The sequence below is a fragment of the Equus quagga genome, chromosome 5 (genome assembly GCF_021613505.1).
Source record: "Equus quagga isolate Etosha38 chromosome 5, UCLA_HA_Equagga_1.0, whole genome shotgun sequence".
Lineage (NCBI taxonomy): Eukaryota > Metazoa > Chordata > Mammalia > Perissodactyla > Equidae > Equus > Equus quagga.
The window spans coordinates 112,242,674-112,268,750 of NC_060271.1; the positions used below are offsets into that span (position 1 = coordinate 112,242,674).

Sequence of the window (26,077 nt, forward strand, 5' to 3'; positions counted from 1 at the left end):
TGCTCCTTTCACTTGTTTCAGCTGCTGCGGTGGGAGGAGCAGCTGTTTATATTTCACCAACCAGGAATCCTGTCCGTAGTTGCTAACTGGGCCTGGGCCCCTCTTCGTAGCCACAGTGGCCCTTTGGATTCCCTCCTCTGCCGTGGGGGCCGTCACAGGGGGGCTTCAGGCTGCAGGTGCCTACTGTTGCAGCCCACCTAGATGTGCTCTCTCCTTGGGGTCTGCAACGGTGTTATGGGCTTTTCCAGCGGCCAGGGGTGGGATCACTTATATTTGTCGCTCCGTTGCTGTCGGCACCCACAAAATCTCACTTGTCCTCTATGGGTCGTAGGAGAGCTATTGGCATCTTCTACAGTCTGTGGTTAGTTCACCTAGCTATGCTGCTTTTGCCCTGGGGTCTTCCAGCCTTGTGGCTGGTGGCTGGGTGCCTTCTACTGGTGCTGTGCAGAGGCTTTCCCTAAGGCTGCTGTGAGCCTGTAGGGTTTCCCCCTAGGCTACGAAGCTGGGTCTCTGGAACTCCCCCCAGCCCCAGTCCGTTCCGAGATCTCCGGCTATCCCTAGACCCACGGGGCGGGCAACGGCAGCTGGGGGTCGCCCCGCCCTCTGGGATTCTCTCCGGGCCTCTCCCGGAACCGTGAATGCTGGGCGTGGCCCCTCTGCTAATGGCAGACAGAGAGTTTTGTCTGCTGCCTGGGCGGAACTCCGGCGCTTCCCGTGCGGGTCGCAGAGCCGGCCTGTGAAACTTCCCCCAGCACCGGTCCTCTCCGAGATCTCCAGCAATCCCTAGTCCCACGGGGCGGGCAACGGCAGCTGGGAGACCTCCGTACCCTCAGCGACTCTCTCTGGGACCCTCCGGGCGCCGCGAACACCCGGCGGGGACTCCCCGCCAATGGCGGGGAGACATTCTCCCCGCGGGCTCAGGTGTGCAACTCCAAAGTTTCCCTCTGCGTTTAGGAGTAATTGCGGGGGGTTTAGGTAGGGTTCTGGTCACCTGTTTCCACCGTCGCTCCTCTGTTGTGTGCTCGCTCCTGCCCTAGATGTGTGTAGATCCTCTGGGGGCGTCCGTTGGAAGAAAGCCGCTTGCGGGTACTAGGCTGCTCGTCGGGGTCGGAGAGTTTTCACCTATTTCCACATCCTCCCGGAGGAAAGTCCATCCGCCTTCCGATGTATAGTCGCGTGGGTCTCTCAGACGTCCTGAGATGCTGTCTGGATATCCTTTGTCAAGCGACAAGTGTCCAAATAATTGTAGACTCGAAGGGGGAGAGACAAAGAGGACTACTCACGGCGCCATCTTGGATCTTCTCCTCATGACACTTACTTTTATGAAGTCCTAACTACATGCAAAACGACCTATTTTCAAACACAACTCACGTTGTTTGCTGTAGTTCTGGCAGCTAATGAAAACATATTAAGCGTTCAGTAAATACTCCCCCAATTTATTAATAAACAAATTTATTATGTATTTCAGGTATTCTCAGATACTCTCCAAAATTGCAAAGACCTCAGGAGAGACAGCAGAGAACCAACACTTATTTGAGCTGGATACCTTGAATAAGCCCCCATACAAGTACAGTCACACTTCATAAGAACTTGATTAGGCGATGTGTATGATAAACATTAAAAACAGAATTTTTGCCTTTGTTCACTCCTGCACAGAATATACTTCTTCCTACTTTAAGCATGACAACCACCTAAATAAGACTTTCCTACCAATAAAACTAACAATATTAAATTAATATGCAAAGGAAAGGGGTGGTGGTGTACTGCTACTTGCCTATTTCCTCTACTGGATTCAGAGTACTCCTTTTTATTTGTTAATTCATTACAAATACATGGACATATTTATAGTATATCTCCAGATTTTTCAGAGCAGGATTATTTCTAGCAACTCATTCTGAAAAAATTCCATTATACTCAAACAAACTGGAGTCCTTTACAGGAAAAACAGTGCTAGTAAGTGAAGTGACCTGGATTCTGTTATAGGCTTATCTCCAATAAGCAAGTTGTTTAACCACAAAGGCAACTCACCTGTGAAATGATTTTCTAAGTGATCTTTGCACTTGCAACATTCTATAAGTATATGGCTTTATCAAGAATATTTTGTTTTGGGGCTAGCCCAGTGGCGCAGCAGGTATGTCTGCATGTTCCGCTTCGGCGGCCCAGAGTTCACCGGCTCAGATCCTAGCTGCGGACCTATGCACCACTTGTCAAGCCATGCTGTGGCAAGTGTCCCACATATAAAGTAGAGGAAGATGGGCACAGATGTTAGGTCAGGGCTAATCTTCCTCAAAAAAAGAAAAGAATATTTTGTTTTATTTTAAGCATTTGAGGAGGTTTGTTGGTTAGTTTTAGGCACTGTTAGCTGAACACAAGTATCATGTACATTCATTAGGGGCAAACCAAGTACCCAAATAGTCTGGAAGACAACAGTAGGATGTTAAGTACTAGGAGAATGTGACTGAATGAAGGCGAAGCCTCAATTACTACTGTGTATATTTATGTACATGAACATAAACAATGTGTTCAGTGAGAAACTGGCACTTTGCAAGCTTTTACATACTCCCAGAAGTTTAGGTAAATGCCCTCTAAAGCAGTGTCCTACCTTTTACTTGCTACTTTCTCTTTCCGGTTTCTAAATTTCATACCTGAAAACCACAGGCACTTGGTCATAAGTTAAAACTGGCACGAGGAGGCGGTCTTTTAGGAAATGTCAAAACGGAGAGGGAGGGAGACAAGCAAATATACCTCAAATCAATCATTAAGAATTGAAAGCAAGACACAGTGTACTTTAGGAGGGCGACAGAAGAGATGTGGGTAAATTGGAAAGACAATTAGTAAAGAGTAAGGAATAGTCTAGGGCTCAGTCTAAAGGCAGGGGGAGAGCCAAGTCACAGAAAATTCAGGCATAACTGCTGCAACACGCTAAAGACGACTTCATGATGTACAGACTATTGTGACAGGAGACTTTTCAAGTTTGGTTTTTTTTTGAGGAAGACTATCCCTGAGTTAACATCCTCCACCAATCTTCCTCTTTCTGCTGAGGAAGACTGGCGGGGAGCTAACATCTGACCCCATCTTCCTCTACTTTATATGTGGGATGCCTACCACAGCATGCAGTGTATAGGTCCGCATCAGGATTCAAACTAACGTTCACCGGGCCACTGAAGCAGAACGTGTGGACTTAACCACTGCACTACTGGGCCAGCCCATTTTCAAGTTTTAAGACTCCCCTTTAAAATCATTTTCTCCCCAAACTCCACTTCAAAGCATTTATAGTTTGAATGTCCTTGAGAAAATATACTTGTGCATATAGATTTTCTAATCTCATGCAATAACAACTCTCAAACCTTCCAGGAGCCACCATATCACAGGTCAGGGGATATCTCTATGAGATGGGGAATAAAAGAGTAAAACCCCAGAAAGTGATGATGTGCCCTCGTTTTTCAATGCTGTTTTCAGTAAAGAACTTCCCCCAAAACTAGAGAAGATTGAGACTACATCTCAAAATTAGCACATGGAGAATGATTTAGCACAGAAGGACAATTCTGAACAAGGTGTGGTATGGTTTAGACTTTATGTGCTCACATCCAAAAGTATGGCACACATATCTTCAGAAGAAAAGAGCCCATCCCTAAGGACCTACCTTTCACTGAAGGCTATTCATTCTTGCTAGCATGATATCAAAGTGTTTATCAGCTTTCTGAAGAGACAGGTAGAAATTAGCTGATAATCTAAAAGGTATAATTGATCATATGCCAAATCAACTTGCTTTATTGTGCAATCTGTGTGTGCAAGTATGTTATGAAGGAAGGTGAGATTCATTACAAATATGTGTACTTAATATATATATCTGATATATATTGGATATATATCCAACAGTTGGGCAGAACAGCTTTCTCTCACAGGAGTCTGCAGTCATTCAGCTGTGATTTACAAATGGAGGAGTTAGGATAACTGTCACTTCGAACCCCCAAGCCCAAGAAAATTTACAATAGGAACAAGGGGAATAAGAATTAAAACCTATTAACACACCTACTAAGTATCAACACCATTAAACCTATTGTTAACCCAGTTTTACCCCATGCACAGAAAACTGCAGCTAAGAGAGATAAAAATGACTTGCCCAAAGTCATAAAGCTATGAAATAGGCGAGCCTGTCTGATTCCAAAGACCAAGCTGACAGCTTCACTGAAACCTTACCTACCACACAATTAAGTGGACAATAACCAGATCTGCGAAAGTAAAAAGCAGCTTCTAATTGGAAAACTATTAAGAATCCTATTTAACTGTGTTTTTTTTTTTCCACCTAAATCTCATAAGGCAGGAGTCAGGGCGTAGCCTGGTCAAGATCTTCAACTATTGCTTCCTGTCTTAGACACAGAAAAGACTTTAGTGTGCGGGGCTGGCAGGAACTGGGTCTACTAACGGGGGCCAGGAGAACCTAGATCTCTTTTTTATGATTCCAGAGCAAAGAGATGAACACACAGAGGCAGTCCTCAGGGAAGCCCAGGTCACTATCTTGGAGCATTTCCCCTAGTCATACCTTAGGTCAGCAGTTCTTAAACTTTCTGGTTTCAGGACCAATTTAAACTCTTATCAATTGTTGAGGGACTCCAAAGAGTTTTGTTTATGTGGGCTATAACCCATCGATATTTATCATATTAGAAATTAAAACTGAAAAATTTAAATATTTATTAATCCATTTTAAAATAAAATAAATCCATTACATTAACAGAATAACATGTTTTATGAAAAAGATTGGCAATGTCTTACATTTTTGCAAATCTCTTTAATGTCTGGCTTAATAGATGACAGCTGGATTCTCATGTGTGCTTCTGTAGTCAATCTGTTGCAATACGGTGTTTTGGTTGAAGTTTATGAAGAAAATTTGGCCCCATACAGATAGGCAGTTGGAAAAGGGAAGAGTACGTTAATAGCTTTTCCAGTTGAATATGGATATTATTCTTTGATACTACACCAAAATTCAACACGTGGTGGTAGCTTAGAGTTACCTGCACTGTAGAATTTGAAATCCTATCAATGAACTTTTCTCTGTTACAGTAAAATCCACAGGGCTAAAAAACACTCAATCACTAATCTATCTTGAACTTTGAATGGATCTTTCACCCACGCTTCATTTTTTTTTCTCTAAGGAAGATTAGTCCTGAGCTAAGATCTGCTATCAATCCTCCTCTTTTTTTTGCTGAGGAAGACTGGCTCTGAGCTAACATCTGTGCCCATCGTCCTCTACTTTATATGTGGGACGCCTGCCACAGCACGGCTTGATAAGCAGTGCATAGGTCCACATCCAGGATATGAACCAGTGAACTCTGAGCCACTGAAGTAGAGTGTGCAAACTTAACCACTGCACCAGTGGGCCAGCCCCCCATGCTTCATTTTTTTAACATCATGCATTAATCATTTGGAAAATGCACAGATCTTCCATATGTTGACATATTTCATATAATATTTAAAAATTATATGCATTAATATCATCAAAAATCTCATCAGAAGACTCTCATCCCAATACCTGAATTACTGGGAAGCTGTCAAGTTCATAGTTGCAGATATAAGTTTTCCAAAACTCTCATTTTTTTTTCTTTAAAGCTCAAAATTTTATCATTGGTAACAAATACTGTCAATTATTTTCCTTGAAGTGATGAGCTCACTTCATTCATTTTTGAGAAAATTTCTGCCAAATACCCAAGTCTGAATATCCAAAGTTTGTCAGTCGTTCTTCTAAGTAAACATAATGCTCCACGGGAAAAGTAGCTAGTTCAGCTTTTTCTTGAGACAACCACTGTACTTTAGCATGTGGCACAAGTGTTTTGCAAGTACTTCCCTTTTCATCACATAGAATATTAAAAAGGCAGATTGTCAAGGGTAAAGACAATAAAGTAATATTTACAGCTTTATCAAAGACATTCATAAATAAAACTGTCTTTTTCTTTTTCTTTAAAGATTTTATTTTTCCTTTTTCTCCCCAGAGCCCCCTGGTAAATAGTCATATATTTTAGTTGTGGGTCCTTCTAGTTGTGGCATATGGGGCGCTGCCTCAGTATGGCCTGACAAGTGGTGCCATGTCCATATCTAGAATCCAAACCGTTGAAAACTGAGGCCGCCGAAACGGAGCGTGCAAACTTAACCACTCGGCCACAGGGCCAGCCCCTAAAACTGTCTTTTTTAAAAAATTACGAATGTGTGGCAGTGAAGCATATGATGGCCACTAGCACAGTTTGGTGGCCCTACCTTGATTTGGGTGATGGGGCCAGCAGTTTGACCCCCTACTGCTGATTCAATATCAACACAGAGAAAAGGTAAATAATATCCCAGCACTATTACAAAGATAATTTTCACCTGTGGACACTCTGAAACTGTCTGGGGACCCCCAGGGCTCCACAAATTACACTTTGAGAGCTGCTGCTATAGGATTAGTAGATGAACACCCTCTCATACCTTCCCCACACCTCACCCACCTCCAACTTTCTCCCAAAACTTCTCCAGGGGACCCTGCTTAGCGTTTAAGGAAACACTTAGAAGTTCTTTTTTACTATCTTGTCTTAAAAGATTAGGAAATGAGAACACATGTCGGCCTGTTTATAATCTGCAAGTATTATAAGAGTGTAAAGAATAACAAATGGTTATTATTAAAACCTAGGTGAATGTTTTAAATTTCCAGTAATATCCTTTCTAAAAAAGTTAAAGTAGTTAAGTCTAATAATAATTACACCCTACTTTCCTGAGTTGGTCTCAGTCAAATGCAGAGTGCCTGTTCCTCAGAAAGCTCAATTTCAACGGGCCCCAGGTTCTGTGGCCCTCAGTAACACTCACCTCTAAGGTTCCTTCTGGCACTCAGTTCCCTGTTAAATCACAATAGTGGCCTCCAGACGCTGGTAAATGCCCTTTTAGCCTCTGTTCTGTATGTGCTTGGGCATGAGACAGAAAAACATCTGGAGCTGCTAAAGATTAACAGCCTACCTCTGCTCAAGGCTGTCTTTTCCAAAAGCATCTATAATCCCCACCCCCACCCTGACCCCAAAGCTCTGAGGACTAGGCTGCAGATACACACACACACACACACACACACACACACATATATATTTTTTTTTAAGGAAGATTAGCCCTGAGCTAACATCTGCCACCACTCCTCCTCTTTTTGCTGAGGAAGACTGGCCCTGAGCTAACATCTGTGCCCATGTGCCCATCTTCCTCTATTTTATATGTGGGACACCTGCCACAGCATGGCCTGACAAGCAGTGCATAGATCCATGCCTAGGATCTGAACCTGTGAACCCCAGGCTGCCCAAGCAGAGCACGTGAACTTAACTGCTACGCCACCAGGCCAGCCCCTAAAGAGCTGTATTTTTAACAGGCACCTCAGAAGTGGTTCATATCTTCAGACAAGTTTGGGAAATGCTGCATAATGCTGTTACGATGTACACAGGGTGCTCTCCCAGGGAAAACTGAAGTGTCAGCTCAATCAACATAATCTCACTCTGTCCAAAGAACTGAAGTGTGTCCCTGCCTGGGATATGACTGAAGTTATCATCTAGTGCTTTTGGAAGTGTGTTTTAAGTGAGTGTAATTTATTCCATTCTATTAGTAAGTTCCTTTGCTTTTCTCTCTTTTTCCAATTTCCACTCTTCTGTAACTTCCTAGGGTTTTTTTCCTACTATCAATAATAAAGTTTATTTTATGCTGTATATCACTTGTCCCACTCTTTTACCCCCACTATCTATGAACTAATCATTGCCTATTTTGTACTAATCCATTATCATGAAACTCATATCCTGGATTTAGCCTATCAGCATCCTTCTGGTCAGCCGCCTTTCTTGGCCTTAGCAAAAGCCAATTTCGCTCACCCGTTGCATGTTCTTTTCCCACACCATATCCTGATATTGTGTGCATTCCGTTTCCCTCCCCTTTCACCTAAATTGTAGGCTTTGAGACGCTGAGTTCTGCAACCCTAAGCCTTTCTCACAAAAGCCTCCATTCACTTCTTCCTGCCTAAGCTCATTCAACCCCTTTCCTCCAGATGATGCCAAGTCTTCTACTGATATCTTTTTTCTTTTTTAAGCCAGTTCTCATAGCTTCCTTAGAACAATACAGCGTGGTAGATAAAAGCATGGAGTCTGAAATCCAAGGTAAACCTGGATGTAATTCTAGCCCAGCTATGAGACCCTGGGTAGGTCACTTAAATTTTCCGTCGTCCATTTTCTTCATCAGTAAAAATGGAGATAATGCCTACTTACTAGGATTATTTAGCACTGAGCATGAGTGTTCGGTAAACAGTAGTAACTATACACAGTTCTCAATAAGTGGTAGTAACTACAATTATTCCAACAAATAAAAGCACAGCTACAGTCACACAAGCAAATCCTAGTACATTTTTCAATATCTTTCAAATGCTGCCCATGGTTATCAATGCAGGTGAAGGACAGAGCTAGAATGGAAGACACGTTTTCATATCTCAGACATTTGAAAAGCTCAACAGCATGTCTCAGCATACTAAACACGAAGCACTGAAATCACCCCAATGCTTTCAGATTTTCTAGGTAGTGGAAAATGATTGCTTCTAATGAGTTATAAAAGATTAGGCAGTTTTATTTTCTTGTACCTAAACCTCCCCTCCTGTAAACAGAGCATAATAATAACAGCCAACATTTATGGAAGGTTTACTATGTGCCAGGCACTATTCCAAGCATTTCATAAATATTATTTCACTTAACCCCTCAACACCTGTGTGAGGTAGGCACCAGTGCGCTCTGCGTTCTACAGCTGAGCAAAGCGAAGCACGAACAGTTAGGTGCTTAATCTTAGCCACAGCACGTGATCTCTCTCTTCCTCTTGGATCACGAGGTCTACGGACAACAAAATCTGGTGCTTTTCTGACAAGAGACATTCTGATACTGAAGCAGGCAAATAAAAGCAGAGACATGAGAATGAGGGAGAAAAAAGAGAGAAAGAGAAAGACATGATGATCTGTTTGAGCCCCTGAGTCTAGCTGTCTCTGAGATTAGAACAACCCTAGACTTACCAGTTATAAGAACCAATAAAATTCCTTTTTCACAGCCAGTCTGAACTGGGTTTCTGTCCCTTATTGAGATTCCTTATCGAGACCTATTCTTATATTTTACTGATGGAGAAGAGTACAAAGTCTTGAAAAGCTCTAAACTTCAATCAGTCCATTATAAGCACCTTATATTTAGCATAAGGATATTTAAAATAACTGTAAAAATCATATACAATTTCTCAAATTTTGAAGCTATACTCACTCATTAGGCAAGCCAAATACATCCAAAGTTGGCTTGAAATACTAGATCATACACCCCACTCCAGCTCCTGGTCCTTCTTCAGTGGTTCCATAAAGGAGCAGTATATTCTCACACAAATAGTCACACATCAAGGTTAATACCAAGCCTGGCGAGCACAACGCATGTAGATGTACTTTTTGAAGAAGATATATGAAAATACAATACAGTAAATGCATATTCTGAGACATGGGAGAGAAGTCTTTAAGGGAGAACAAATGGACAGTTTGTAATATAGAGGGAAAGCTTCGTTTTCTGGTATGTTGAGAAATACAGAGTGAACATAATTTCCAGTTAATTAAGTAGTTAATTCATGAACTCCAGTCTCTTATCACTTCTTCTAATGACCTCAAAGGGTAGTGATTTATGCATGTAAGTCATCATTTTTTTAGGAAACCCAGAAAGAAAAAACTGACATTCCTTTATCTCTTTTCCTTCCCCTTAAAAAAATACAACCAGCCAAACTGTGAATTACTACCCTCTGAGAACTCTACGCTAACCTCAGTGTGATCACGGTAACTGCTCTGTTCCTGTTAGCTTTGGCACTGGGATGAAGATTTGGACAGGAATGATATTAGAAAGGCTGGTCTCTATAGCTCTCAGATTACTAAAGTTGCCTCCAGATTAGCATAACTAAATACTGCATCCTATAGTTGTGTCCATTAGCTTCTTTCTTGAAGTCATACCCCCATCCCTTTGAGATAACCACACACTTACATAATTACTCTGAAGTTGAGATAATCCTCATAAGCTAGCTCTCTGCGCTCCCAAACTCCTGCACTCCTGCCAAGTGTTTCTCTTTATGACTACATGCAGAGGGCAATTCTGACGTGATGCCTTGACCTGAGGCCTGGCTCTGGTCTAGGGGCATAAGAGGAGGCCCTGTGTTAATACATTTGATGTAGAGCTAATGTAAGTTTTGCATATAATCAATCTCAGTACCCACTATCTGGACAGTTGAATCATTTTTTCCTGACCCTGCTATCCCATCCTTTAAACACTTTAACCCTTTTCTTGATGAACAGGTGCCTCTCCTAATCACTCTAAGCCTTTTGTATCTTTTGCTGTCTCCCTGAGTTCAATGACCTAAGAAGACTTCACAAACTATTTAGTTCACTGCTCTACGCATAGCTCATCTGTTGGGCTGTGACCCTGGGGAGGGTGATCCTGTATTCCAGGCTATGATTTCCGGGACTCACTACCATGGCTGATGCTTCAGACATCCACTGAGAGGAGGGCCTCCTCTTTGGGGTCTCTATCCCTTGTTCCTGGCTCTTCACGTGGGATCCCTGCTACCAGCTCCTCTGGACACCAACTCTGCCCCCTAGGCTCAAGCACACTGCCTTCTTGCATCATCTAGGAGATACTGTCTCAGATCTTACATGTCTTGTCAGAAGGAAAGGAATGAGGGAATGAAGCAACAGGAGATATGGGCCTATTTGAAAAAGCAAGCATCTCTGTTTTAACAGTAATTTCCTCAGATCCAGCATTCAGGACCCTAGGGGAAAGTGTACAGAAAAAATTCCTGGCAACCCTAAATACGCCTGCCGGTTAGACACACCTTGGCCAGGTGTGCGAAGTCGTAGTCAGCCCTCCCATTCAATGGAAAAGCCTCTCAGACAATGAGATCCACATAACCACAGAGGGAGCTCACATTAAGCACTAATACAATCAACAGGTATTTAAGGAAAAGCAATACCACGAAAAAGAAGGGCCAAGATGAACATATAAAACAATTCACCACGGAGGAAAGAATTCACGGAAAGAAAAGAATTTTTATAATTCTAATTAACAATGTCCAAAGAAATTAAATGAGATTTGCATGTATAAAACAAGAAAAGGCTATCAGGAAAAAGAACAATCAGAAAAGTACAGACTTGCAGGAAATTAAAAGTAATTGTCAAAATAAAAAATTACATGGGTGGACTAAATAAATATTAGGAATTGGGCTAATGATCAAAACTAGTGCTATAGAAGAAAAGTTGAAGAAATTTCCCATAACATCAAGCAAAAAGACAGAAAGCAAGGGAAAAAAGTTGAGTCATACGACAGAGATCCAAGAGGTCTCAGATAAGTCTGCTAAAATTCCAATTGTAGAACTCCTTGACTATAGAAACATGAAGACATGATTGTTCACATTTAAAGAACCCAATAAGTACCCTAGCAAGAGAAATAACTAGTTATGACAACTAACATTTATGAAGGGTCTCCTACTCTCAAGACACTGTTCTAAATATTAACTCATATAATCCTCATAGTAACTACATTTATCCCATTAAACACATGAGGAAACTGAAGCACAGAGAGGTTAGGTAGCTTGTCCAAAGCACAGTCAGCAATTACATGGTAGAGCTAGGAAGTGAAACCAAGCAGTACCACTCCAGACCCATGCTCACATTTAGATACACGCAGAATTCCAAGAATGAAGAGAAAATTCTTAAACGTTTTAAAAAGAAAAGAAAAATATATAACTTAAAATGGAACAAGAATCAGACTTCTATACTTATCAGCAAACTGGGATGCCAGAAGATATTAATCACCTCATTTATAGTCCTAAGGAAAGATGATTTTGAAACTAGAATTCTACACCCAGCCAAACTACTAAATTATGATGGAAGAATATTTCCACAAAGAAAGACTCAAATTTTCCACAAAGACTCAAATTTTACCAAGCATGTGCTTTATATGAAAAAGTTCTACAAAAAGGTAGTACAGAAGGACAACAAGGAAAACAAGACAGCTGACATCTGAGATAAAACAAACAGTGGTAGCTGACTCTGGCCTAGAATGAGTAAAGAAAGCAAAAAAGAAACAAATGGAGAATCAATTATGAACAGAAAAACAATTATGAACAGTGACATAGTTTAAAAAAACAAAACACACTTTGCCACTACTAACCATGGACTTGGTCCAGATTTTACACATAATGCCTGCAGAGTGTGGTATTCCATCAATATAAAAAATAATCTAAATGACTTCTTCCTCAAATTATTCAAACGGAAGTACAAGGCTCAGTGTATAAATCTTGACAGTATATTACTGTGACCAGTTTTTCCCCCAATTAAGGCTTTTGTTATGACATGCCCTTAATCATTACTAGACATTAAATAGCCATATAAATGACCAGGTTTTAAAAGAGAAATTTTTCAGCCCACCCATGACCAATAATCTCCATAATGGAACCATCATCCTGTTCTGGGCCCTCCCTCCTCCATCATGAACCACGATAAAAATCCCTATTCCATCAAAGCATGCATGCAACTACAGCATCAAGAACAGATGTTTTAAAAAAAATTCCACTTAAAATTTGTGAAATCTCAATTAACTACCACAGTTAAGAAAGTCAAACTGCAGTATGAACAGTCTCTGTGACAGAAAACTGTTGTCCTCTCAAATTCCCAATTCAAAGCATTGTCCTCACAGAAATTCAAGGGTGAAGAAAAAGATTCCTGCTGAGCAATCACCTTCAGAGGCACAACTACCTGGACGGGGCAGACCTTCCTAATTTAAATTAACAGGTTTAAGTGATAACTAAGTAATTAACATTCATTAGCAAGATTATTTTAATGATGAACATAAAATAATCTAACATCAACCATCGATGTCTGAGCTGAGTTTATCTAATACTAGGTTAAAGCAGTTAATAGGAAAGTTAGAAAACAACGATGACATTTGGTTTGCACAATTTTTTTGGTTTGGACATAAGATAGTCCCTTTGAATGTATGTGGTTTCAATTAACTTCTTTCATACTTGGATCATACGTATAATACCCTGCTTTCACCATACTAAAGGGAAGAAGAAAACGATGTGACCTTATGATAATGTTGATTATTTGGATTTGGATCAGAAAGGAGGGGAAGCTGAATGATGGTAGATAATACAACTACTTTATACTTCATTGGTAAAAAGCAGGATACAAATAAATATTGGAGAATATAATCTCATTTTAATTCAAGCTGCTTCTGAATCATAACCATTAAAGTAAACAGTGTCCATAAACACTACTTTCTTCATCATCACCACCAACAACATAGCCCTGAACATGCAAAATTAAAGAACTCCAGCCTCGTATAATTTTCATGAAATGGAGTGTTTTTAATGGATTGTCCTCAACTTGGAGCTCCTTCTTCCTCTGTGGATCTTATAAGGTTGATTAATTTATCTTTAGGTGTTATGCGATGTTTTCTTTCTAAGTTTGGCATGTCTCACTTAGAAATCCCTTCCAAATCTGCCATCTTTAGGACCTGCCACTGAATCCTTCAGTGTAACTGCCTGTCACCGTGTGAGTTATAGTCCAGACTCTGTCGTTAACTAGCCAGGCAAATTGGGGCAAGTCACCTGACCTCAACACACCTGCATATCCTCAACTTGTAATATGACAAGATTAAGCTTTTCCCTAAGAGCTCCTTCTAGCTTATTTTTCTTTCTGCTTTAACAGTTTATCATTTTATTACTTTATACAGCTGAGGAAGGGAAGAGATTTTCACGGAAACTAAAACAGAGAATTTTTTTAAAACATTGTTTTATATATATATGTATTATTTCAGCCATTTTCCTCTTATTCTTCAGGGATGCAGTAACTTCAACAAACACAGTAATATCAAACTCTGAATCAGACGAACTGGCAAAAGTTCAGACTATGACGTAAGTGGCTCAAGAAGTGACAGAAAATTAGACAAATTTGGCATTCACCTTGTCACATGATCTGGCTAATTTCCAAAATTTCTGGGTTGGAGAGTGAAAAACCTTTCTCTGAGGTATCACCTGTAGAAGCAGAAACAACTGCCTAATTCTGCTCTACAGGTAAGGAGGTACACATCTCTTCCCAAAGCAGCATCTGGATGGCAAGATGAAGAGACTCCAGGCACAGTGAGGCCAAGAGAGGGGCAAAATGCTAGAGCACGGTGACTTGGCTCTTTCTTTAACTCCATTTTCCCCAGTCAAAGCACATCCTTCTTATTTGATATCTAAAAACACAGTCTGCACAACTCAGAGAATGATGCAGGTTTCGAACTGAAAATATCTATGATACTTATAAACAAATTTACTTCTACAGGTTTTTAGTTTAACTGCCGCTGCAAAAGAAAAATCAGCGATGACTTGGTTATTTCATATTGCCAAAGTTAGTGGAAGAGATGGAGACAAAGCAAATTATTTCTAGGTCACTATGTCCTTCATTAATAAATGAAAGTATTCTAGTACCGTTTGTATTCAAAAGGCCAAAACTTTAAAAAAGACATTTAAACTGTCTCCAAAATGAAAAAGAAAAAAAGAAGAAGAAGAATTATGTGCAGTTTCCTTGAATGAGAAACTATATACTTATTTTAACAAAATATGCATAGTTGATCATTTTAACACTTTGCTCATTTCAACATTCATCACGAATAACTTAAGAAGCTGATCATGGAACTACGTCCTCACCTTCCTCCTTTGCTTTATACTGAACCCAGCTGTTGGGAATGGGGTCAGCAGATGGCCTCAGGCTGACAGCTGTTTGAGAGTCCCTCTCAGCTATAGAGAGCACCTGGCCTGAGGTCATACTCCTCTGAAAGCCACCTATATCCAGCTTGGGGGAAGGGAAGGTAGAAGGTAAAGGGGTACTCAGGTGGGAAACACCCTAGGCGGTGTTGGGCCTGCACCTCAGTGGGACTTCTTCCTCAGCGCAGTCCTGCTTCCTCCTATTTCTCTTCAACAGGCATTGAACCTTAGTAACAGCTCTGTCTCACTGTCCTGGAGAAACCAACGTGTGACAATAATATGAAGGGCCCTAAAGTAAGATAGTAATTACTGAAAAGAAGTAAAATGATTAAAACAATATGTGACAAACTACTGAGCAAATACTAGGCCCTCAACAAAATGTTTGCTGATTCAAACACTGTGCACGAAGAAAAGCAGAAGGACATGGTACCTGCATAGTATTTTGCGGAGAGAGAGTCGGGGCTGAAAATGAAGATGGAATAGAAAGTAATTCCAAAATACATAATCTGGCCCTTACAATTTAAGCTCCTTGAAGTCCAAGATTATGTATTAATTATAACGGAATAACATTCCGTTATTCAGAACTTAGTCACATGGCCCTTCCTACCAGCAATTGAGGATGGCAAGTCACGTACCTGGATAAAATTCAGGAGGTTCTATTACTGAAAGAAGGGGAGAATGGATAATTGGGTACAGTTAGTTTTCTCTGACACAGAGAATCTACTTCTGCTTTTACCACAGCATTTTGTCTGTGGATTTATTTTTAATACAGTAGCAAATAATATGCTCTATACGTAGGCTTATCTTACTCACATGAGATGAAATTCTGTCAGAACAAAAAAAATTCAGAGTAAATAAGTAATGATAGTCTAAGAATACATCCCATTGAATAAAACAGAAATCCATAAGTCCACACTCTAATAAATAAAGAAATGCAGGAATAAATAAGAAGAGAAAGCTCTTCCCTACAGAATATCAACTAAGATGTTATTAAATAATTTTGAAATTAGAAAATTACCACTTGGCAACCATCATGGTGATAACTTGCTCAGGCAGGAAATATCAATAAATGCTGAAACTTGCGGGTGAAAGTTGGATGACAAACAGGATAACTTCAAAGTAACTCTCCCAAAATGCTTAGTAATTACAAAAGGGAAAGAGTAAATTTACACTGGGGAGAAACCCTACAAACATGACCTTACTCAAGTGATCAAATAATATCACCAGTGATGGGAGAAATCCCATCACATGCCACCTAAAGGAGGATGCAGTGAGAAGAACACAACAGTATTTCTGTAACACTGTCAAAATTGTACAACCTGAATCTAATCATGAGGAAACATCAGACAAACCCAAACTGAAGGAGTCTACAAAATAACTAGCTGGTAACCTTCAAAAACATCAAACCCATAAAGGTCAAGAAAAGACTGAGGAACCGTTCCGGGTCCAAGGAGGCTGACAGGATATGACAGCTAAATGCTATGCTCAGATCCTTTTGGTACAAAGAACATTATTAGGACTGTTGATAAAACTCGAATGGAGTCCTATGGTGAAGGGTAAATGGGAGTTCTTTGCAATGTTCTTATAACTTTTATGTAGGTTTGAAATTGTCTCAAAATAAAAATAAAATCTTAATATCACTTTCATTGACTTCATGAAATCCTACATCTTTTATAAGATTTTTTTATTTTTCTCAGCAATCAATTTGTATAATGGGTAGTTAGACAATCTGTGAAAGAGATTAACCACTATTGAGTCATTGGGCAGGAATAAGCACTAGTATTAAATGGAGCATGATACCTGAACACAGATTAATTTTATACATGGTCAGCTCGTTATGATATCAGCTCAACACAAGGTTGACATAAAGGAGGATATATTGTAAAAAAGAAATTATATTGCAAATTTGAATGGCCTCTAATTATACCCTCCAGGAGATACACATGCTCTGTAGATCTTATGGCCCCTGCTTGTGTATGTACCTCCCAGCTCCGATAAGTCGATAACATTGTTCTTTTGAGTTCCTTAGGAATGAGATGATCCCCGGACAGAGTCTATGCTGGTAGCCTTCATCAATGACAATTGAAAGATCTCGTGTGGGCACTCCCAATCTGTAACACCAGAGGGTCAACATTTCTAACCCCCACCCCAATAACCCACTGGTCTATACAACTGCTTCAAGATTTTGTGCCCCCCTTAAGATGATTCGTTAGGACACTAGTCCCCCATCTTCTGATTTGCTAGCTTATCACTTAATAAATGCCCTTTCTCTGCCACCATCTTGCCTTTTGACAGTGGCTTTTGTCTTGCAGCAAGCAGATCGTGCCCACTGCATGGTACCAGTTAGAGAATCTTTTGCATTAGGATGAATTTTGTGTCCTTATACAATCTGTACCTGTAGAACTGCATTATGGTTTTAAATTAAGTCTTGGGGCTGGCCCTGTGGCAGAGCAGTTGAGTTCATGTGCTCCGCTTTGGCAGCCCAGGGTTTCCCCAGTTCAGATCCTGGGCACAGACGTGGGACTGCTCATCAGGCCAGGCTGAGGCAGCATGCCACATGCCACAGCCAGAAGGACCCACAACTAAAATATACAACTATGTACTGGGGGGATTTGGGGAGAAAAAGCAGGAAGGAAAAAAAAAAAGATTGGCAACAGGTGTTAGTTCAGGTGCCAATCTTTAAAAAAAAAAAAAATTAACTCATTGTTTCTTTTAATGCTCACCGCAAACCTATACTGTAAGTACTATTACTATTACCTTCTTTTACAGATGATGAAAATGAGGCTTAGAGATATGATCCGATATAATAAGAAATATATATAATTGGTTATTATCCCTGGTTCCTGGTACAGAGCTTCTAAAACTCTGGTAACTTCCTAAGTGATAGAGGTTAGAGGAGCATCTTTTGTTATTCACAATAAGCCTTTTTCACCATATGGTGGCTCTTGAAAGATGGGGGCTGGTTGTCAGAGGAACCAATCATGTGATTAGAGGAGTGGAACTTTCAGCCCCACCCCCAACCTCCAAGGAGGGGAGATGGGCTGGAAATCGAGTTAATCATCAATGGCCAATGATTTAATCAATCATACCTGCAAAATGGAGCCTCCATAAAAATCCTAAAACAAACGGGCTCAGAGAGCTTCCAGGTTGGTGAACACGCCCAAGTCCTGGAAGGTGTCACACCCCAAACTCCACAAGGACAGAAGCTCCTGTGCTCAGGATCCTTCTGGACCTCACCATATGAATCTCTTCGTCTAGCTGTTCATCTGTATCCCTTATAATATCCTTTATAATAAACCAGTAATAGTAAGTAAAGTGTTTCCCTGAGTTCTGAGAGTCATTCTAGCAAATTATCGAACCCAAAGAGAAGGGCATGAGAACCCTCAATTTACAGCCAGTCAGTCATAAGTACCCAGACTTGTGATTGGCATCTGAAGTGGGAGGCAGTCTTGTGGGACTGAGCCCTTAACCTGTGGGGTTTGCACTAATTCCAGGTAGTGTCAGAATTAACTAAATTGTAGGACACCCAGTTGATGTGCACAGGGAAGCAGAGAATTGCTTGGTGTGGAAGACCCACACGTTTAGCGTCAGAAGTGTTGTGAATAGAGGAACAATTTTCCTTTAGGTTAAATATCGTGATCACAGAGCTACTAAGGAGAGCTGGGCTTCAGAGCCAAGCAGTCAAATTCTAGAACCTACACACTAACTAATAACAAAGTATTTGAGTAAAATAAAGGCCATCTCATCCTTTTATATTCATAATGTAAGTGTATGCTTATTGACAGCAATAAAGAGTTGGAAGAAAAGCAAAAATTGCCCCATTAATTCCTACCTGTGTCTGCCTCATTGCCCGTTCCACTCGGCGTGTGCTTCCTCTTTCAAGTTTTGTCCGGAGGAGCAAGGCTGATGTCTGAATGGCCCAGAACTTTGGTTGTGAAAGCAAACACTGATGGAGGAGGAGAAAAAAAAAAAAAAAACAAAGAAGAGATAAGCTGAGTGATCCCACTCTGAATAGAACAAAATTAATTCTTCCAAAAATGTCAGGATACAGCTGAATGTGGATTTGAAAATCTCAGTGAAAAATAATAAAATGTACTTTCAAATATTTTTGTGCAGGATGTAATCATTTAAGCAGTCATTACTTAACCCAGGCGATTCGTTCTACTGAATAAATCAATGAAAGAATGAAATCAGAATCTTTCCAGATAATCAAAACAGTAACCAGAATATATCACATCATGAACTAATAAATCTTTTTATCTCACAGGTTACAAAATATGTGAGTAAATAAATGCTATTTTTCTCAAATTTGAAATAAATGTTTTAAAATCACCCAAACTCACAAATAAAAATAAATAATTAGAAATCTGGTAACTCTGCACTTAGAAAACATCCTAATTCATAGAAGTAAATGCAAGTCAAGCTTTAAGTAAACAGAATGCCCAAAAAATCAAGCAGTTGTTCAATTAAAGACAAAGATATTTTTTTCATCTCGTATTACAGAAAAACATTTAAAAATGTATGAGAATGCTTTCCAGCCTTGGTTAGGGTAAGCAGTCTCCAACTTTAGTTAAATGCTTTCCTAGAGGAGACATCTTAAGAAAGAATGGCCTGTAACAAAACCTTGAATATGTACATACTGAATCCTAACCCCAGAGAAAGCTGTGACTGCCATCAGTTCAGGGAAGGTAACAGATACCGCTGAACATGCCCACAAATGTGGTGGGGAAAAGTGAAACTGTGGGTGAGTAAAAACAGGGACAAAATATAACACAATAGGGACTGCTTGGTATAATGAACACAAGTTAAGCTTTTTGCTGATGATTTGGAATCCAATACTGTCTTCATGTGAAAAAAACACTGCAAAGAAAGGGAAACGGGAAAACAAACTTTGTCTTAAAGTTGATTACATCCTTGATCATCTACTTGTTTCTAAGAGTCAGGTGTGGAAAATATCCTAGTTAATTAGAGTCCAATTAATCATTCAAAAACCTAGCTGCACATTAGAAGCACCTGGGAAGCTTCTGGTTTTTTGTTTTTTTTTTTTAAACGTAAATCAGATCTCTGAGAACAGGACCTGGGCTTCAGTGGTTTTGAAAACTCCCCAGGTAATTCTAAAGCATAGCCAAGTTTAAGAACTACTAGGCTAAGTAACACAAGATTTTGTCTTTGGTCAAATTCATTTATAACACCAAATTCTCATTAAAGGTTAGCAAGAAATCCTTCAGTGGAGTGTAAACTCTATCACAGTCCCACAAATCCTTACTGTGCCACATCAGCTCACTTCATTCATTTGTATTATCTGCCCGGCCCCTGTAGGCATATGAATTTTCACCTCCGAATCTAGGCCAACCCCCTTACAATCAAGAGGAAAATGAAGCAGCAGCTGGTTAAATCACTTGCTCAATGCCACACCTTCATTTGTAGCAAAAGCTGATTCTGACACTTGGTCTCTTGATCCCCAGAACAACATCTTTATATTGCTTTTTAACACTTTATCCAAATGCCCTCATGATCGTTTAAATTGCTAATTAAGATATGATTACCTCCTGGAAGTGGACGATACTACCCAGGAAACCCTGATAGAGTAAAGTAAGATGAGAACTCAATAAAGAACTGTGGGAAACTGCTATAGTAAAGGGATAAAGGAAGAAAAGGAGTAGGCAAAGAATACACAATTAAGGGAGGAGGAGAACCAAAAGAAAGGGGTCTTACTGACGGGTGTTCATTCATTAATTCACTTGAGCACCTACTCTGTACAAGGCGGTGTGCACAAGGCCCAGGACAAACTAGCAAACAAGACAGACAAGGCCCCTGCCCTCACAGAACTTACATTCTAATGCAGTGCCTGTTAGGTATTTTTATTCCTCTATAACTAACTTAGTAAATTAAAATATTTTTATCTCTTTGAAATATAGTTTACAAAATTAATGTATAACCTTATCTTGTTAGCCTCCATTAACTTAAATCTACAAAGGAGGAATTTACCAACATACATTGGTGTAAATAGCACTATAAAGACATAAATGATGAAATAGAAGACACTAAAAAACTAATTCTTTAAAATGTGTAACACTATATGGCAGAAGATTTTATTATAAAATGTGATCTAAAGAATTTTCAAAGGAAAGAACTTTTTTCATTAAGTAAGTCTGGAAACTGATTCTATTACCTACAGCGGGTTGCATCACTGCCTTTTTTCCTGTTCTCCTTATTAAAGGGATTGTCATCTGTCACCTCATGATAACAAGATGGAAGAGCGCTGAGGACACAGCTCTATAGAACAGGAATATTCTCCAGGTCAGTCAGAGCTTGAGCAGAAGCCCAGCTCCATTAAGTGAGGGGATTAGCTCTGTGACCTTGGGAAGTTACTTGACCTCCCTGGGTCTCACTTTCCCCCTCTGTAAACAGCAACAGCAATTCCCACCTCACACAGAGTTGTGCGGATAATAACTATGAGTAAGTGAAGCTTAAGGAAGCCTCCAAGAGTACCCACTGAAAAGCACACGTGGCCCCCTCCAGGACATCTCTTCCTAGAATGCCTTCTCTCACCCTTAACAGAAAATCGCAATCCAGAGGGGATACAGGTGATGTCACTAACCTCTGATGGAGTTCAGGACATGCTACCCCAAAATATGGCACCTAGGCACATTGAATATTTTAACTGAAGGACTTTGAGAAAACAGCAAAAGCAGGAAGATCCCTCTGACCTCCCCTGATCCAGTCCTTCCCCCCCGGAAAGGTCAGTCATAAAACTCTAAGGTGAGAGGTGCCTCCCAGAGAAAAGGAGCACCTTTATCTCCAAAAAGACAAAGGGGAAGAACTGGAACAAAGAGGCCTTGCTAAGTGTCCCCCAGTTTACCACACTTACCTCATATTCTTTTTTTTTTTTTCTGCTGAGGAAGATTTGCCCTGAGTTAACATCTGTGCCAATCTTCCTCTACTTTTGTATGTGGGTCACTGCCACAGCATGGCTGACAAGTGGTATAGGTCCACGCATGGGATCTGAACGCGCAAACTTGGGCCTCCACGCAGACCATGCCGAACTTAACCACTAGACCACCTCATACTCTTTGACCTATCATATTCCTCCACAACTGCCTACTCTCCATCAAACCTAGCATAAAAACACTCAGGTTTAACTGTTTCCTCAGGTTTTCATTTCCTTATGGAGGCTCCCATGTCACGCAAAACCTATATTAAATAAATTTGCGCACTTTTTTCCTGTTAATCTGTCTTTGTCAGTTCAATTTTCAGATGCAGCCAGGGACCCTAAGAGGGTGGAGGGAAATTCTCCTCCCCTACCACCCCCAACCACATGATCACTTTACCAATAACATCGTGGTACACCCACAGATCAGCTCAGGCAATGGGCTTGCAGAGTTACAGTCCAGCTTTAAGAAGGTGTGCACACCAAAGAGGGGAGAGATTTTCCTCGGAAAAACAACAGAGTCAGACTGTTTTCTATGCTGGCATGAGAACAAGAGGTTTGCCTGAGACTTTTATGTGGAGGTCAAGCAAAACATTCTCATTAAACACTGAAAGTAAAATGCAATCTGACAAACAGACATTTGAAAAGCTTTAAAGAAGGAACTGACTGGGTAATGATATCACTGAAGAATGCATTTATCGTATATCTGTTTGGCTGGGAGACAGAAAGACTTGGGAAGTCCTTCTGAAAGGAGGTGACTGCAGATAGGCTATGTTTAATATATTTTACAAAACACTGCTGCCCACAAGGTAAGAATCAATCATGACATGGGACAATAGGTGAAGAAAAAGAAAACTAAGCAGGAGATATACATTATAACGTTCTATTGACTTCTGAAGAAAATTGTATATTTTCAAAGTTTTCAGTCCCACAGTTCAGCAAGCTAACCCAATGGAGGGAGCACCAACCCAACTACCTAAGCAGCAGGCTGCCCGGCCTGCTGGGGAAGACTCAAGCTACAGTCTGTACAGGTGGATGGGGAGAGTTGAGCCAGAGTCTCCACACAGTCCCCAACAGGGGTTCCTGCTCGCAAGTCCACTCGGTTTAGGACCTGAGAATGGCCACCCCACTGCCTCCTGCTGGTCTCTCTCACTCTTCAGGTCTCAGCTTCAATGCCACCTCCTCACAGAGCCTTTCTCACTCACCTCCCTAAGGGCCTCTGTGTCTAGCCAGTGATTCTCTATCACCGCATCCGCTTTGGGATATTATTCAGCCTTACAAAGGAAGAAGGTTCCGATACACACTACACGGATGAACATGACAATGTGCTAAGCAAGATAAGCCAGACACAAAGGACAAATGTTTTATGACTCCACTTATACAAGGTACCTAGATAGTGAAAGTCATATAGAAAGTAGAATCGTGGTTGCCAGAGGCTAGGGGAAGGAGAGAATGAAGAGTTACTGTTTAATGGTTACAGAGTTTCAATTTGGAATGATAAAAAAGTTCTGGAGGAGTCGGCCTGGTGGCGTAATGGTTAAGTTCACACGCTCCGCTTCAGCAGCCCAGGGTTCACGCGTCCAGATCCTGGATGTGGACTGCACATCGCTTGTCAGGCCATGCTATAGCAGCATCCCACATACAAAACAGAGGAAGACGGGCACAGATGTTAGCTCAGTGACAATCTTCCTCAAGCAAAAAGAGGAAGATTGGCAATGGATGTTAGCTCAGGGCCATTCTTCCTCACTGGAAAAAAAAAGAAAGAAAGAAAGGAAAAGTTCTGGAGATGGATGGACGGTGGGGATGAGTGATGATTGCACAACAATGTGAATGTCCTTAATGCCACTGAACTGTACACTTAAAAGTTGTTAAAATGGTCAGTTTATGTTATTCATGTTTTACCACAATAAAAAAATAGCATATATTTTACAAAATCATTACTGACAAAGTCCCTAAAAAGAGAAAGAAAACTTACAGTCTAGTTCAGTGTTGCTAAAGACTTAAAACAGAGAACAGAAGATAAAAATATAACTGTGCCCAAACTAATATTTCATTGTTTTTTAAAGCCACTAATGATATTTTGGATGAAATATCCTGAACATATACTCAGCATCTCCCAAATTTCAGAATTTGTTTCCCAAAAGCTGGGCTATTTTAGTGCCTGAAAATGTTCTGATATGTTTCCATGTAATCAAATTAAAGTGAACACTATTTTTTAATCATCTCATCCTCTATGCCCCCAAAGAACACACTTTCTATGAAGACATAAAATATTGCATGTTGCTAATTCTTATAAAATTCACTCATTTCTCAGAAATGTCCTGTAAATTTCTAAAAATTTTGCTCTAAAATTGGTGCTAAATAATAGAATTTAGTAAAAGGCTGATAACTAGAGAGTTAGCTACTCGTTCTGAGGGAAATACAATAACTACTCAACTATAAAAGCCTCTACATCAGTGGTTCTTAACCAGGATTTTATTCACCCCAGAGGAGCAATCTGCCACGTCTCTGCAGGCTCAGTGTACGCCAGCTCCCTCGGAAGGCAAACCACCCACAAACAAATTAAGCTGTGACCGCACTACCTAAGCTTTATGGCCCTGCTCAAAACGCCAGTGCAGGGCTTAGCGAGTCACCCATGAAAAGGTACTGCTGTCAGTTATCTTAAAATCTAAAGTGAGTAATACTACTTAGCTATGTGAACTGGCAGGCAGCAGTTGTGCACAGCAATAACCTTTTCTCTTGTACAAATATTCAATTTATTAGAATTCTTTCCAAGTGACATAAACCCAAATGACGTCCCACTATGATTAAACTATTTCCTTGTAGACTTCAGAGTACTGACAGCTCCATTCTGACATTTGGTGAAACGTTCAGATAGCACTAACTTGAAGACAACTGGCTGCACATTATTACAGCATACTGCTCTATCTCTTTTGTATAAAACAACTCCTTACAATCATAATCGTTACATTTATTTTTCTTTGTTAAGATGAACAAAAATATACAGAATCACCTAGATAATGGCAAAAGTTCATTGTGAGAATAAGCTGTGATTGATGCTTCTGTGCTTTTTGCAAGAAATTGTCACTTTTTTCATACAGAAATGAGTGGGTCATCCTTCATCTTGACGCTTTCTAGCACTGATGGGCTCAAAGGTGTAACTCAGATTTTTCCCAAGCAAAGCACTCACATAGGTGATAAGTTTGGAAGTTCATAGCTTATCTTTACTTAGACTATACGGAAGATATACTCAAACACTTAAATGAACTTAAATACATCCATACAAGAAACTACAATGAATTTTTTCAGTTAAAAAGAAATCATTGTTATATAAGAAATTCTAGTTTGGTTAAAGTGTGCTGAAGAAAGGTTCTTTATTAACATTCATTTTCTTGAAGATACTGTTCCTTCAGAATATTGAAAGAATGACCACTGCAACTCATCTTCCATGAATGTGAACGCCTTATGTGACTCCACGTATTTTTCAGTTTGAGGTAGCAAAGAAATGGCTACTAAATCCAATTTTCTCTTTATTAAAGCATTATATACATACAGAAAAGTGTGTGACGAATTTTCACAAACTGAACAGACCTATGTAACCAGCACCCAGATCGAGAAACAACATTACTAGCAACCCAGTGTCCCCCTTGTTCTCTGTTTTGGTCATTTCCCTGCCCCACTGCAAAGGGCAACCACTATCCTGACTTCTGACACCACTGATCAGTGCGCATGTTCTTCCACTCTATACAACGTAATCACAGAGTACTGTTTTGTATCTGCTTCCTTTTGCTCAACACTGTTTGAAAGAGTCATCCATATAGTTATATTCAGTTGCAGAAGGTTCATATTATTCTAATATTGCATAATATTCCACTACATAAACATAAAATTTATTTAACCATTATCCTGCTAATGGGCATTTAGGTAGTTTCCAATTTGGGGCTGTTACAAATGTGCCATGAACATTCCAGCTGTGCTATCAGAATTGCCCTTATGCACATTCTAAGACACGTTCTTTAGGTGAACACGTACTTTACGTACAAGTATTTCTGTTGGGTGTATACATAGGAGTAAAACTGCTAGGCCATAGAACATGCATGCATTTAGCTTTCAAAGATACTGCACATCTTCTAAAAGGTTATTCCGCTTTACCCTCTCATGAGAAATACTAGAGAGTTCTTGTTGCTTCACGTCCTTGCAACATTCAACATATATCACCTATTTTTTGCATTTTAGCCATTCTGGTGGGTATGTAGTGGTATTCCATTATGATTTTAATTTGCATTTCTCTAATAGCTTTGCATTTATCTAATGACTAATAAAGCTGAGCACATTTTAACATGTTAATGACCATTT

At 40.1% G+C, this 26,077-nt stretch overlaps 1 protein-coding gene across 1 annotated transcript in view; it reads right to left on the reverse strand.

The window, feature by feature from the left end:
- The window catches only part of TTC27 (tetratricopeptide repeat domain 27), a 176,409-nt gene that overhangs the window by 84,812 nt on the left and 65,520 nt on the right, over positions 1–26,077 (reverse strand). Inside the window, exon 10 of the mRNA XM_046663090.1 lies at positions 18,623–18,736. Within this exon, the coding sequence (XP_046519046.1) occupies positions 18,623–18,736 (114 nt within the window). The remainder of the gene's footprint in view (positions 1–18,622; positions 18,737–26,077) is intronic.